The sequence below is a fragment of the Labeo rohita genome, chromosome 2 (genome assembly GCF_022985175.1).
Source record: "Labeo rohita strain BAU-BD-2019 chromosome 2, IGBB_LRoh.1.0, whole genome shotgun sequence".
Taxonomy (NCBI): Eukaryota; Metazoa; Chordata; class Actinopteri; order Cypriniformes; family Cyprinidae; genus Labeo; species Labeo rohita.
The window spans coordinates 28,904,950-28,919,724 of record NC_066870.1 but is presented as its reverse complement, the minus strand read 5'-3'; the positions used below and the strand labels follow the sequence as shown (position 1 = coordinate 28,919,724).

The window sequence follows — 14,775 nt, the reverse complement described above, 5'->3', positions numbered from 1 at the left end:
TTACAACAACACTACACAGTAGTGTCTGTACAAAATTAGTCTCGAAAAATTGACAAAGGGATGCACGGAGAGGCTCTCCAGCTCTTCATATTTTTGGTAAGGGAGCGTTTTGGCCTGCAGAGGCTGTCAGCAGGGCTGATTAGCATAAACGACAGGCTTTTTTCAAAGATCAGACGATTTCTAATCATTCGGTGTGTTTGCCACAGTGCTAATAGGATGGAGACGGACAGAGAAATGCCTCCCCGACGCTTTCATCACGCGGAGTGGCTCTTCAGATTAATGGCAATCAGCGACACCCATGGCTCCGGCTCACAGGAGCCGTCAGCGTTGCACCGTATGGTCATTACATTATCAAGCAATAACAGATAGCCAGAATGAATGCGAAACAAAACGCTCGTCCCTTGTCTCTTGATCCCTCATTTCTATAAGCTACTTTCTCTTGGCTCCATTCTCTGTTGGAGGAGACCTGGCAAATGTCCAAGGCCTGCGCTTGCTATTTTAAAAAAAGATTTACTCCAGCCAAAGTCATTATTAGTGAAGTGAAGAGATTAAACTGAGATATGTGCTAAATTCCGGGATGCGTTTCTGATAGGTGTGGAGAAACATCTCATTTGTTAACGATTCATTACAGTAATTGAGAATGCAGGAGAGAAAATTGCAGTGATAATGATCCTATTTTTGAGAGCCGCTTTTTATTAGTTTGATTCAGTACAGCAGTCAGAATCCAATTAATTAAGGAGCCTGACCTCTGACATGATGACTAGTGTTGCCCTAATCTATGCAGGGGCCACGCATGTAATAAAACTCTCATTTGCTAATCGGCCCAAAGAAAATGAAAGGAAATAAAGTGCATGCCTTTGTTTTGGTGAAAAACGACGGCATTAATTAGACTAAGCGCGATAGCAAGTTCATTTTGGCTGACTTTTAACTAGAAATAATAAATACCAAGGATACCAATCGTGAAAGGTTATTTATTCAGTTAACTGTGAAAACAATCGTTAAAATAGTTAATTCTTAATTAAAATAAATATTATTATTACTATTATTTTTATTATTATCATAAATAATAATAACAATGTTGTTATACAGATTTATATAGTGCTTTTGATCATATTTAGCATAACAATAATAATAATAATAATAATTTTTTCATAAAACATAATATAATGCTATAATTTTTAGAAATAAAAATTATGGTAGAATTATTATTCTAATTATTAAGAATAATAATAATAATATTTTCATTAAGCATAACAATAATGCTATTTTTTTAAAATAATATAAATATTATTGTATATTATTATTGTTATATTTCTAATGGCAAATTGAAAAAAAAATAATATAATAAATATAATATAATATAATATAATATAATATAATATAATATAATATAATATAATATAATATAATATAATATAATACAATTTTTTATGAAGCATAATAATTATATTTGTATTATATTTATTATGAATATTTCCATAATATTACAAATATGAACCACTATACATAAAACTGTATAATAATAATAATATATAATGCCATATTTTTTAGAAATAAGCATTATTATAGAATTATTATTCTTATTATGAATAACAATAATAATAATAATATTTTCATTAAGCATAATAATAATGCTATTTTTAAATAATATAAATATTATTGTATATTATTATTGTTATATTTTTAATGGCAAATTGAAAAACAAAAAAAAGCACTGTATAAATCTGTATAACAAAAATAATATAATATAATATAATATAATATAATATAATATATTTTTCATTTTTCAAAAGATAATAATTATATTTAAAACTGTATAATAATAATAATAATCATTATATTTTAATTATATATCATGCATTATTATTATATAATAATTCATTAAGCATAATAATAATGCTATTTTTACTGTTGTTGTTGCTTTATATATATATATATATATATATATATATAAAGCACTATATTAATCTGTAAAACAACACATTAATATATTATAATATAATATAACATGATATAATAGAATAGAATAGATTTTCATAAGACATAATTCTATTTTAATTCTATTTTATTTTTTAGATTGTTTCTCTATAACAACAATATAATATAATATAATTAATATAATATAATATAATACAATTTTCTTTCAATTAATATCATTTTCTTTATGCACAATAATAATGCTATTAAAAATTCAATTAATAAAAAATATTACTGTATAATTATTATTATTAGTAGTAGTAGTGGTATTGTTGTTAGCTCTGAGAGCAATCATAACCATATATCATATTTCCAATGCCATAACCCACTGTCTTATGTTGGTCTCAGCAAAGTTTTCTGAGGAAAGTCCTACAGTACATAGAAATTTACACTCCCTCCCTGAAGACTTAAAGCTCCAACCACACAAACAGGCCTGTCACCTCTTTCCTCGCAAGAGGTCTAAGATTCCCTTCCTGTATAATTGTGCTTGACAGGCGGCAGCTTGCTTTGCTTTCATTATCTCAGTGTTTACTTCTCTTTTATGCTGACTGCGCGATATTTCAGTCGCTACTCAAATCGCACCGCTCAAAATGAACTGAGCTATAGTGCCGTCCATCCTATAGAAACAATTATAGTCGCAGCAGCGCTGCCAAAGAGAGCTTTTACACACAGCGAGTATATTGCGGAGAGAGGCCAGTCCATCACGTTAAGAGAATGGGGGAACCATTACACCTCTGGATAAACGTGAGAAGCATGTGCGTATATGTATTTGCACACGTGTGTAAATGAGACAGCATTGAGAAGAACCCGCCGGCTATAGACTTGGAAACCGAAGCTCTGTGTTCACCATTCCAACCTTTATAATGGGACAGCTCTTCAGTTTACAAGCAGTTTTGGCTCCAAAACGTCATTATGTCTGTTGTGCTACAATTTCAGGCAGGGAGAGATGCTTTGGTGAGTCTGCTAGCAGCACAGATGCATTTGTACCAGAGCAGAAAAACAAAGAGCCAAATGGTAAATTGTTAAATTGGTGCCATTTGGCCAATCAAAGACGTCACTTCGATGTTACCATACAAAAGCACACTTGAGGTAAAACTGAACATTTTATGCAGAAACCCATTATGAACATGGCAGCGTAACAACCTGTTCGACAGATAATGGGAAGATGAAAATTATCGAAAACATGTTTGAGAGCATGAAGTGCTCTCAGCTTCAGGTTCTTGGAAGAAACGTTCTACTCGCACAAGAGTGAGTGAGCGTATGAAGCACACTTTCCTGTCATCATTAAGTTTTAAGAATAACCCAAGGCCTGTAGCAGATGCTTCGAAGATAACATCTCATTGACAAAGAGCTGCTGCTTCTGTCTGATTAGATCGGCTTGAAAATCTTCCTGTGCACTTCATCTTTCATTACAGAGACAAATCCATCTGTGCCATGCTAGCATCATCAAGGAGATAAGTGAATGATCTCTTGTAGAATCTCAAATTATTTCCACCGTCGTGACAGACTATATCTGAAAAAGGTGGAAGAGGGGGTTTAAACAACAGTGTTTAAACCTCCTAAAGGTGCACTAGAGACAATATAAGGAGGGGGAAAATGAATGGAAAAATCACGATGCACAATATGGCAGCTCTAGAAATTAAAATCCCAATTTGCTTTCTCTAAAACAAGCAGTGTTGAAGAAAATATCTGAGTTACTTTTGTCAAATAAGTAACGCCAGTTACTTTTCCCCCCATTTATTGATTGAAAGCTCTTCAGTCCCCATGGTAAGAGAAATCAGGAGTAAGATGTTAGTTCTAGAATATATGTGAACATGCAATAATTCATCTCACTCACAAAAAACAGATTCAGTATTCCTCAAAATGAACAAAACCAGTGAAATTCAACTCAGGATATGACGCAAACCTGCAATAATGAAATATGTTAAGTAATACAAATATCCTTTTTGCATTTAATACCATTTTATTAACCGATGTCTTTGCTGCCGAACTTCGATGATCCAATTCAACCATACTAATAAGCAAAAATTACTCAAGATAATCTAATATTTGTTTTCCTTTTTTTCTTTCTGAAGAGTTAATATTTTTTTCTTCTGCAGTCTACTGTATGTACTTTTCTCAAAGCCTGAGGCTTTTGGTGTGAAAAGGCTTTTACATTTGCCAAAAATAGAACGTTTTATATTAAAAATAAACAAGCAAGTCCTGCTCAGATTTGAAAAGATGTAAAAAGATTTTTAGCAGCATGTCCAGCAATCAGGAAATACTGAAATAAATTATGTATACAATATGTATATAAAATATGTAAACAATAGGACTACTACGCATTATTCAGCTGGTCATGTGCAGTGTTGTGGAGTAACTAGTTACATGTAATGGTGTTATGTAATTTAATTACAAAACAAATGTAAACTGTCACAGTTACTGAGAAAAAAAGTGTAATTAAATTACAGTTACTTACGAAAATGTTCATGATTACAAAGTGGGTTATGTCTGAATATTTCTTGTACTAATAATTACTATTTCTTGTTATGATTTTAAATCTGTATTTAACCCCTGAACAACCTCAAAGTAAATTTTAATTATTATAATCTTAATTCAAGAGATTTTGAGAAGTCTGACAGTAATCAGTGTTGAGTACTACTGGTTCCAATGTTTGAAAATGTTGAAAACTAGGGCTGCCCACTAATAGTCGACTAACCACTAGTCGACGAGAAGAGGCTTGGTTGACCAAAATTTTATTAGTCGCTTAGTCACAGAAAAAAAAAAATCCAGAGAAAGTGGCAAAGTCACACAGTCCATGATCATTAATGATTGGTTTATGTTGAAAATGCTGAAAACTAGGGCTGCCCCCAATAGTCGAATAACCGACTAGTGATGGAGGTGCCGGTGCGGTCACTTACACTTAAAATACTCCCTCATTTTTGGTCATATAGATAAAAGTAATACATCTTTCGAATCTGTAGAGACTCAGAATAACAACAAAACTTTGTGCTTTTGTAAAATAATGAAAGCAGGATGCGCTTTCTACTTTTAAATGAACCAATACAAAAGAAAAAAAAAATTGTCAGATTATGTAATCGATATGAAACAAGCATACAGACGCACTCACTGTTGCAGAGATGACGAGTCATTGTCGCCGACTTCTCTTAAGCCAAAAACAAAGAAGTGCTAGTTTATCATTAAATTATTAAAATGTTAATGCAGACTCCTTACTGTTTTTCCCTGACACATTCATAATTATATCTGCTGGTGCATTGTGGCAAGCTTTTTTTGTGTGCTTGAGCTCTTAATAGACTATGTAGAAGGCTCATTATTATGATTTATATGGTTTATTAATTAACGTGCGACTAATAGTCGACAAATGCTTAAAATTAACAACTACTAGTCGAACAGAAATTTTTTAGTCGAGAGCAGCCCTTTTGAAAACATTTGTTAGAAATATTGAAAAGTCATTAAAAAGTATTGTAAATGTAATTAGTTACATTAATGAAGTAACTGAAATAGTTTAAACTATTTCAAATATGGTAACTTGTAATCTGTAACCTACTACATTTCCAAAGTAACCTTCCCAACACTGGTCATGTGATCTTAACTTAGCATCATGAGACAACCTAATCCATTCAGTAAACAAATAAGCCATTGACAATTCACTATATGATTTTAAACATTCGTTTGAAACCTCTTAATAATGGATTTGTTTTTCACAAACATGCATATTTTTACGTCAACTGACGTTAATTGATTGACTGGAGTTGTGTGGATTACTTTATATTTTTATCAGCTGTTTAGAAAAGTAATCAAAAACTAATAAAATGTAATCTGTATTAAAAGTATCGGATTAGATTTGATTACTTTTTCATTACTTTTCTAAACAGCTGATAAAAACATCACAGTAATCCAAAAGCAATCCACACGACTCCAGTCCATGTCCACGGTCTCTCATTCTGACGGCACCCATTCACTGCAGTGCATCCATTGGTGAGCAAATGATGTAATTCTAAATATCTCTAAATCTGTTCAGATGAAAAAACAAACTCATCTACATCTTGTATGGCCTGAGGGTCAGCAAATGTTCATTACTGACTGAACTATAGGAAAAAAATAAAAATAAAAAATTACTGAATCCACCTTTGAGATGCATAAAAGTGCAATTCATACGAATAGTTTATTGAATTTTTTTTTAAAATACAGTAGCTATTGATAATTATTCAAAAAATAATGTGCTTGCTTGATTTGCGTGTGGCGGAAAATATTAAAAATGTAATTAAAAGACAAATGTTGGCATGTGTAGCGTGCGCGCCAAATAATTAGGCGCTCCACTGAGGATACGGCTTAAAAGAGATTATCCTAAAGGATAGGGTGGGTTAGACGTGGGAGGAAAATAGATTTTCCAACTTTCTCATAAGTTGAAAACAAAAATAATTGTCTGGCAATGATGAGAGCAGCAGTGATGTTTGATAAGTCGAAGAGCTAAACTTGAAGGAGTTTCCCAGCCGTTAGCACCCACCTGCCGTGTTTTAATTGCTTTTTAGGGAAGCAGACTTAAAAAAAAAAAAAAGTAGTCTGAATTTGATGACTGAACACCATCTGCCTGCTGTAACACATGCCAGTTTCTCCTGTTGTCCATATACAAGACCACAAATATTCTGTATTCTGTCAGCCAACGTAAGTCCCTCATGCACTGAACAAGCAAATTAAAATAGCATTATTTATTTATTTACTTATTTTGATTTCAGCTGCTATTTTATTCACACAAAAACTAAAGAGATCACAGCGAATGGAAAGAAGAGAAAGAAATAGCTTGTGTGCTAATGGCTCCAACCAAAACTTTATTTCTATTAAACAGTGCACTTACAGTTTCATTACTGAGAATTTGACTGTATGGCTGTTTACAAACATGCATTTTTATGGTATGCTAATCATGCTTGCTCATTTTTATTCAACAAGGGGAATGACACTAATTAGCTGTATTTCAAATGATCATATTAAAGCACAAATCCCAGCCTTAGTCTTTCTAGTAAGCTACAAGTATTATAGCAGTGGAACAGCCAATGCTGATGTTAAAATCTCTAAATTATGTATTATCTCTGTGAGCCAGGTGAAGTCATCAACAGTACAAAAATATGCTAACGGTGCCGTAGCCTTAGCAAAATATTGCTCATGTTCTTACAGATAGAAAAGGGAGAAGGAGGGAGAGAGAAAGAGACAGAGAGAGACGAGGAGTATAGGGAATAGAGACAGAAAATAATGAAGTAAAACAAGCTGGATATTTCAAGTCTAACCAGCCACTCTGTTACTGTTTGTTCGCTCATTTGTTTGTTCGTTCATTAATGTTTGTTTACTTTATTCAAGTGCTCGCTTGTTCTCTCATTCATTTGCTCATTCTTTCTTTCTCCCTGATCTGATTCTTATAAAAAAAAGATGGATATACTTGGCAGCTATAAAGACGTAATGGTAAGAGGAAACAAAATGGACTCAACAGGTCAAGTGGGATTTCGGCAGACCAAGACATGAGGAGCTGTAAGGTGATTATGTTGTTCGATCTCTCGCCCTGAAATCCTGAGCTGCATGAAATGAAACTATTCTCAATGTTTGAAAGTAAGCCAACGGTTCACCTCGAGGACACATAGCTGGCCGGCAGGGATTATTGAGGTCCGACTTCTCTCTGAAGAACGATAGCGTTTGCATAATCTTTCTATAGTATGTCAGACAGCTGTGCTACAGTGAAGACTTACGCCTGAGGCCTGTAGCCAAAGGAATAATCTTCTGGCAAACTTGCACACGGTGGAATAATGTAAAGTACATTTGGGGGCCTCAAATTTGTGGGAAAGACTGTATATCTTCAATGTTAAAAAGTCTAGAGCATAGCTTTTCGAATATATTACTACAGTACGTTTGAATAAATAGTTGACTTATGCAAGCCCTGTTCAATTAGGCCTAATTAGACATATTATGTCTATTTTTCACAATACTTGTGTTCAGGTTTTCTTGGGCGATGACTGAGCTTGGGCCCTCACCTTTTTCTATGGTGTGACAAACTGAGAACACATACAGTTGAAGTCAAAAGTTTACATACACCTCGCAGAATCTGCAAAATGTTCATTATTTTACCGAAATAATAGGGATCATACAAAATGCATGTTATTTTTTATTTAGAACAGTCCTAAATAAGATATTCCACATAAAAGACATTTACAAATAGTCCACAAGAGAAAATAATAATTGAAAACTTTACACAAACTTGATTCTTAATACTGTGTTACTACCTGAATGATCCACAGCTGTTTTTTGTTTAAAAAGATGATTCATTAAGAGTCGGGGGGTGAAAACTTTTGGAATTCAAAGATCAGGGTAAATGTAACTTATTTTGTCTTCTGGAAAACATGTAAGTATCTTCTGTAGCTTCTAAAAGGCAGTACTAAAAAAAAAAAAAAGATATTTAGGCAAAATAAGAAAAATGTACACATCCTCATTTCGTTCAAAAGTTTACACCCCCCAGCTTTTAATGCATCATTTTCCTTCTGGCACATCAGTGAGTGTTTGAACCTTCTGTAATGGTTGCATATGAGTCCCTAAATTGTCCTCAGTGTGAAAAAAATAGATCTCAAAATCATACAATCGTTGGAAAGGGTTCAAATACACAAAAATGCTGAAAAACCAAAGAATTTGTTGGACCTTAAGGATTTTTCTGAAGAACAGCAGTTTAACTCTTCAGGACCAACAAGCGACTCATGAACAAGTATCACTAAACAAATCAGGTAAAATTCAGGTAAAAACACAGTATTAAGAATCAAGCATATGTAAACTTTTGAACAGGTCATTTTTATAAATTATTATTTTTCTCTTGTGGACTATACGTAAATGTCTTTTTTATGTGAAACATCTTATTCAGGTCAGTACTAAATAAAAAATAACATGCATTTTGTATGATCTTATTTTGGTAAAATAATTAACATTTTGCAGATTCTGCAAGATGTAAATCTTTGATTTCAACTGTATTTAATATTGCTTAAATAGAACAGCATGTTTTGTACATTTTACTGTCACTTTTGATCATTTTAATCCTTTCCGAATAAAGCATCAATTTCATAAATAAAAAATAACGAACATTAATGTACTTAGACTAATATTGACAAAAACAGCACAGACTGAATTTAAAGAGTAACTGACGAATACTCAGCAAATACACTAAATAATAACTAATAGTCTGCACAAAAAACCGAAGGCCATATGGATAAGCACTGACAGGAACATTGCTCAAAGCAGACGATTTGAAATCTGACAGTAACTGTGTTGAAATGTATTGTTCAAGGCGCTGCATTTCTAACGGCACCTCAAAGGAGAGGAATTTAGAAATGCAACATCACTGTGCTGACAATCCAACAGCACACTAAAGACAACACGCTGTCAGCATGCTAAAATCTTCTCAGAAAAGTTGCAATTCGTTTTTCAAATTCAGACACTGGCCATAAAAACTAGTTACTGAAAACTAGTCTTCCCTAAATTCTTCTACTGAGTGTTCACCACCACTTCTGTCTTCTCTTCTACAGTTATCTGAGGAGCACCAATCAACATTGGCTGTTCTCTCAATGCACTGTTTTTCCAGCTTTCACTCTGGACAGAGAGCTCCAATAGGAAATGCATGAAGCTGCACTGGCTTGTGGGTAAAACCTGCCGAGAATCGCTCTAGCACACCACTTTTTCTGGTCTTGCGTATTGCAGTCGTACATATTTATTGTTTTGGTTTGTAGTTGAGTGGTTTGAGATTAATTATTTGTTGCACATGAATCCATTACGTGCATTTCTACATGCTCTCAGCAGGCAAACATGGGTCTTTTCTAGTCAATACTGAATAGGGCACTCAGCATGATAGGCAATCACCTCAGATCAATACTAATGTTTTTAGAGACTTCGGGCGAGCTTTGTTCGAGAAAGAAACCGCTATTTAATTCAGTCAGAGTATATTTATTATCAGCATTAATTTATAGGCTCAGTACGTTTCTTCCAACTGACTGCACCGTCTTTTCTGCTTCAGCTATTGTTTGAATAGCAAAGACGCTGTGCAAAATGTCTCCTCAGACTTCAATTTCAAACGCTTTCTTCTTGGTTTTTAGGAGCCTATAAGACACACATCACCGAGTGCCTGTACGGGCTGTTCTAGTTCTTTTAAATGCTTCGGCATGGAAGAATCCACACTTCATTTTCTAATTCAAGGTTCAATTTCTTGTAAAATCGCCATTTGACAGCAGCTCTCAGATCTAACGCACGGAAGCGCTTTTATTTTGCTCTGTTTTATCAGCCCTCGGGACCAGCACACTTTCCTCCAAGATGGTTTAGAAGGACAGAACGACTGAAGCAAAGGTCAGATGGTGTTAAAAGGAAGTCCATTCTTACCGTCCGCTCACTACAAAACACGCCACCAGGAAGATAAGGAGCACAATGCCACCGGCTATGGACACTGCAAGGATTGTGGACTGGTTAGGGTCCCCAATGGCCAGCATATCTAAAGATGGAAAATGAGAAAAAGAGACACATTTGCGTCAGTGTTAACACTTATGTTCTGTTTTTGAGATTGACTCACTTTCTGTTTGGCCTCAAAGACCTCAATGAGTTCCTCTGGCCTAATCAAAAAAACAACAGATTAATTGCGATTAATCGCATACAAAATAAAAGTTTGAGTTTGACTAATAAATGTGTGTGTACTGTGTGTAACAATTATGTATATATAAATACACACAAATTAATGCATATATTTAAGAGAAATATGTTATGTACAAAATATTTATATTTATATATAATATAAATTATATTAAAATTATAATAAATACATATACTTGTAAATATTTTTTTAATATATACATGAACGTGTTTGTATTTATATATACATAATTACACACAGTGCACACACATATATTAGACAAACTCAAACTTTTATTTTGTATGCGATTAATCGCGATTAATCGTTTGACAGCCCTAGATGAATATAAAATAATAATTTATAAACAAATCAATAAAGAAATACATTACTGCTGCAATAATACTACTGTAATGTAAAATTAAAATATATATATATATATATAATGATAAGAACAGCAACAAAAACAAATGAAATAAGCAACACTGAAACTTTAACCTTCTGTTTTAACACAGGCTTGTATATTTCTGTTTTAACTTGCATTCAAAATATTTCTTTTTATGCAGTACAGTGACATTGGTTGTTAAAAATGCATTGCATTTATTCATTATTTTATACCAAATAAGTAATGTAACATCTTTCATGGAGAACCTTCATGAAACGAAATATGTTTTTTAAAGTATGTGGTCTCCAACGAGGGTTAAATATTTAGCTTCAATGTCAAACTGTGCTTTGGTTCGCTCTAAAAAACCAGAACCAGCTGCATTTGGGCACTAAATATGCAGACCAATGCAGGAGTCAATTTTCTAATTTACGCATGCCATCCAAATAGGTATGTTAACAGAGGGAATAACAGGCTCGGTTTGAAAGTTTCACAGCGAGTATATGGATTTTATGCTGCTGCAATCGACTCATTACTCAAAACAAATACATCATTTATCAAGCCCGGCAATGCATGAGTAACCGCCTCTTTCAGGAAAATGAATATCTCCAGCAACAGGAATTGATTTAGAATTCCACTCGAGTCCATTCAACAATCTCAGTTATGCACCATGTACAGAAAGAGATCACAACGAGTCAGGTGCAGTTGCATGAAATATGCTAAACATAGTTATAAGATCGTGCCATAAGAAAAACTATAATAAGCTAACGGCTAGCCAAGGGATTTTTCCTACATTATCAGACTAAAGACGTATGCAATTTACAGTGCTGCCCTTTCTGCTCTGATGTGTATCGTATGAACAAATGCACGTGGTGTAAGCCGTTTATGAATGTCACCGTGAGCCAAAGGCTTAAGCATTTCTCATATAATCAAAAGAGCAATTACTACTGGACTCCGTTAACTTTCAGCCTGGCAGATCAGGTCCGCTGAGCTCTGTGATATGCTTCCAGAGATGCTCGTCGGGCCGTAACGTGCTTTAAATTAGGTGCATATACCACAAGGTCTCTGTGTTTACCGCATGCCCCAAAGCCTTTTAAAATGTGCCTCCATTCTTTGATCCCCATCAAAGGAACATAGACTCAACACAGCCTTGTTTGTCCTCACAAGACACGGTGACACACACCATGCTCGCCTCCCAACGGGCATAAGCAGGAGGTTTGGAAAATAAGTCACACACTAGTTCACCATATTAAATCCCAAGCAGCGTCTTGAAACTCCCAGCATCTGCTCAACAATGGAAAGAGGAACAAAACATACAGTGGTGGCCAAAATGATTAGAACAGTTAGTATTTTCACCAGCTAAAAAATGTTAAGTCAGTTACTTATATCTTTTGCTGTAGTGTGAGAGTACGAAATATCAGTTTACATTTTCAAGCATTCATTTTGCAATTAATTGTAATAATCCAGTGAGATTTTTGTTTGCACAAGGAGTCTGACAACAGCCAGTGCTCCACACAAAGATCTGATCTGACCTGCGTTATTACTATTAATGGCCAAACGAATGTTTGGAAATGTAAACTGATACTTTCTACTGACGCACTACAGCAAAAGAATAGAAATAGAAATAACTAACTTAAAACCATTTTTTAGCTGCTGAAAAGACTAGTGTTCTAAAAATTTTGGCCATCATATAGAAGTAAAGAAAGTAAAAGAAAAAGGAAACCTTTGAGAAAATCATAAAATTATTACCCTCATGACTGGTCTCCAGCTCTATCTCTCCACCGTAGTTGCCGTACCCTCCGTCAGTGCGTGCCCTCACTCTGAAAACATAGGTGGTGCCCGGCTTCAGCCCCTCCACTGTCATTGTGTGGGCTTTGGTCTTCAGAACCGTGTAGTTCTGGTCTCTTTGGTTCTGGAATGGAAAAACACAACAACATTCATATTCACACTTACGGCGTGGATTGTTGTAATGTGTGTGGGATTATTAAAAATATAAGTCATTTAATCACAAGATTACTATTGTTTTGTGTTAATACGTGGAGTTGCATATTTATTTCTTGTATTTTATGTTTATACAGATTTGACAGCAAAGCACTAAGCTTGAGTTGGCACTCAAAATAAGCATTTTCAAAATTACATAATAATTGATCTGTCGGGTATTTTGAGCTGAAACTTCACATACACATTGTGGGGACACCTGAGACTTATATTACATATTGTAAAAAAGGGGCCTAATAGATCTCCTTTAAGGCTTGTGTTAAAGTCCCCATGAAGTCAAAATCAAAGTTTTTTGGCTTTTAGTATGAATATGTTAGCCTTAAGGTTATCTATAAGATAGTGTGCTCCAAAACAACAACAAAATTCGTGTTTACAGGATATGAGCATTTAAAACATACAGTCTCTCACTTCCGCCAATATGAATCAACGATTTTGATGACATCATGGTGCACTTCAGCTTCTCATCAAACCTTCTGTCCAATCAAATGCTCTCTAGAATCCGCAGTGTCCCGCCCCCTACCCAAAAAATTGACGTTGACTGCGTCCGAAAGTCTAGTCAGCTGACTTGCTGCCTCGCTGCCTTATCAGGCAGTGACTTCGAAGGCTGCGAAGGCAACTCCAGAAACAGTTTCGGATAGACTTCAGAGGCAGCAGAACGTGACGCCGTTGCTAGGTTACCTAATCGTTAAGTTGTAGATTTTGTAGAAAAACGATCTTATACAGCTATATATAAATGCTTTAATAATACATAAAGACCTCAATGTCATTACCCACCGAAGGTCTGTGCGTCGGAGAAGACGACTGAGAATGGCTTTTTGCTTAAATAAATAAAAGCACTGATGCAAATAATATTGCAGAACAGGTCATTGTTATTAGTGGCTGTTTCGTTATTATCGGTAGTATATTGTAAATGTTATTCTTATTCACTACTCATTTGAACCCTTTTAACATTTTATTAAATACTATTATTACTAACAATATTATTTATTATGCTTTTTACACTATTACGATTCATAAAGTATATCATGGTCAAGATCTCATCTATTATATAAATTAACAAGTCTAATTTCACCAGAATATCTTTATTTATATAGCCTATGTGACGCACATGCACAGGATTGTGGGAAATCGAAGGCAGCGAAGGATACATCTATGCTGCCTTCAAAATTCCATCAGAAGAAGGTACCTCCGGAGACAGGAAGTGAAGCAGAATTAGAATTCGGATGTGCCTTGATGCCTTCCTGCCTTGGAATGCTGCCTCCGAAGGCAGCATTTTAGAACTTTCGGACGCAGCCGTTGAATCTGCGTCTGAGATCGGTCACTTGTTCACAGTGTCAGTGTTTACTATATGGTGAATGTCATGTAGTGCACAATGTAGGAGATGACCAAAGAGTTTCAATATTTTTCCCATTTAAAACTTGACTCTTCTGTAGTTACATTGTGTACTAAGACTGACGGAAAATGAAAAGTTGTGATTTTCTAGGCTGATATGGCTACGAACCTTACTCTCATTTTAATTCTGGCGTAATAATCAAAGAACTTTGCTGCCGTACAATGGGTGCAGCAGGCGCAATGATATTACGCAGCGCCTGAAAGTGACCGGCACTAAGTTTGTGTAGATGCAGAGTTGCAGCCGGCAAAGTTAACGGCTGCATAATATTATTGCGTCTGCTGCACCCATGGTACGGCAGCAAAGTTCCTTGTTTATTACGCCGAAATGAGAGTATAGTTCCTAGCCATATCAGCCTAGAAAATCGCAACTTTTAGTTTTCTGTACGTTTTT

At 34.7% G+C, this 14,775-nt stretch overlaps 1 protein-coding gene across 1 annotated transcript in view; it reads right to left on the bottom strand.

Moving 5' to 3' along the window:
* Positions 1-14,775, bottom strand: part of epha4b (eph receptor A4b) — a 151,700-nt gene that overhangs the window by 47,878 nt on the left and 89,047 nt on the right. The window contains 2 exon segments of the mRNA XM_051134295.1: positions 10,372-10,480; positions 12,744-12,906. Coding sequence (XP_050990252.1) covers positions 10,372-10,480; positions 12,744-12,906 — 272 coding nt within the window.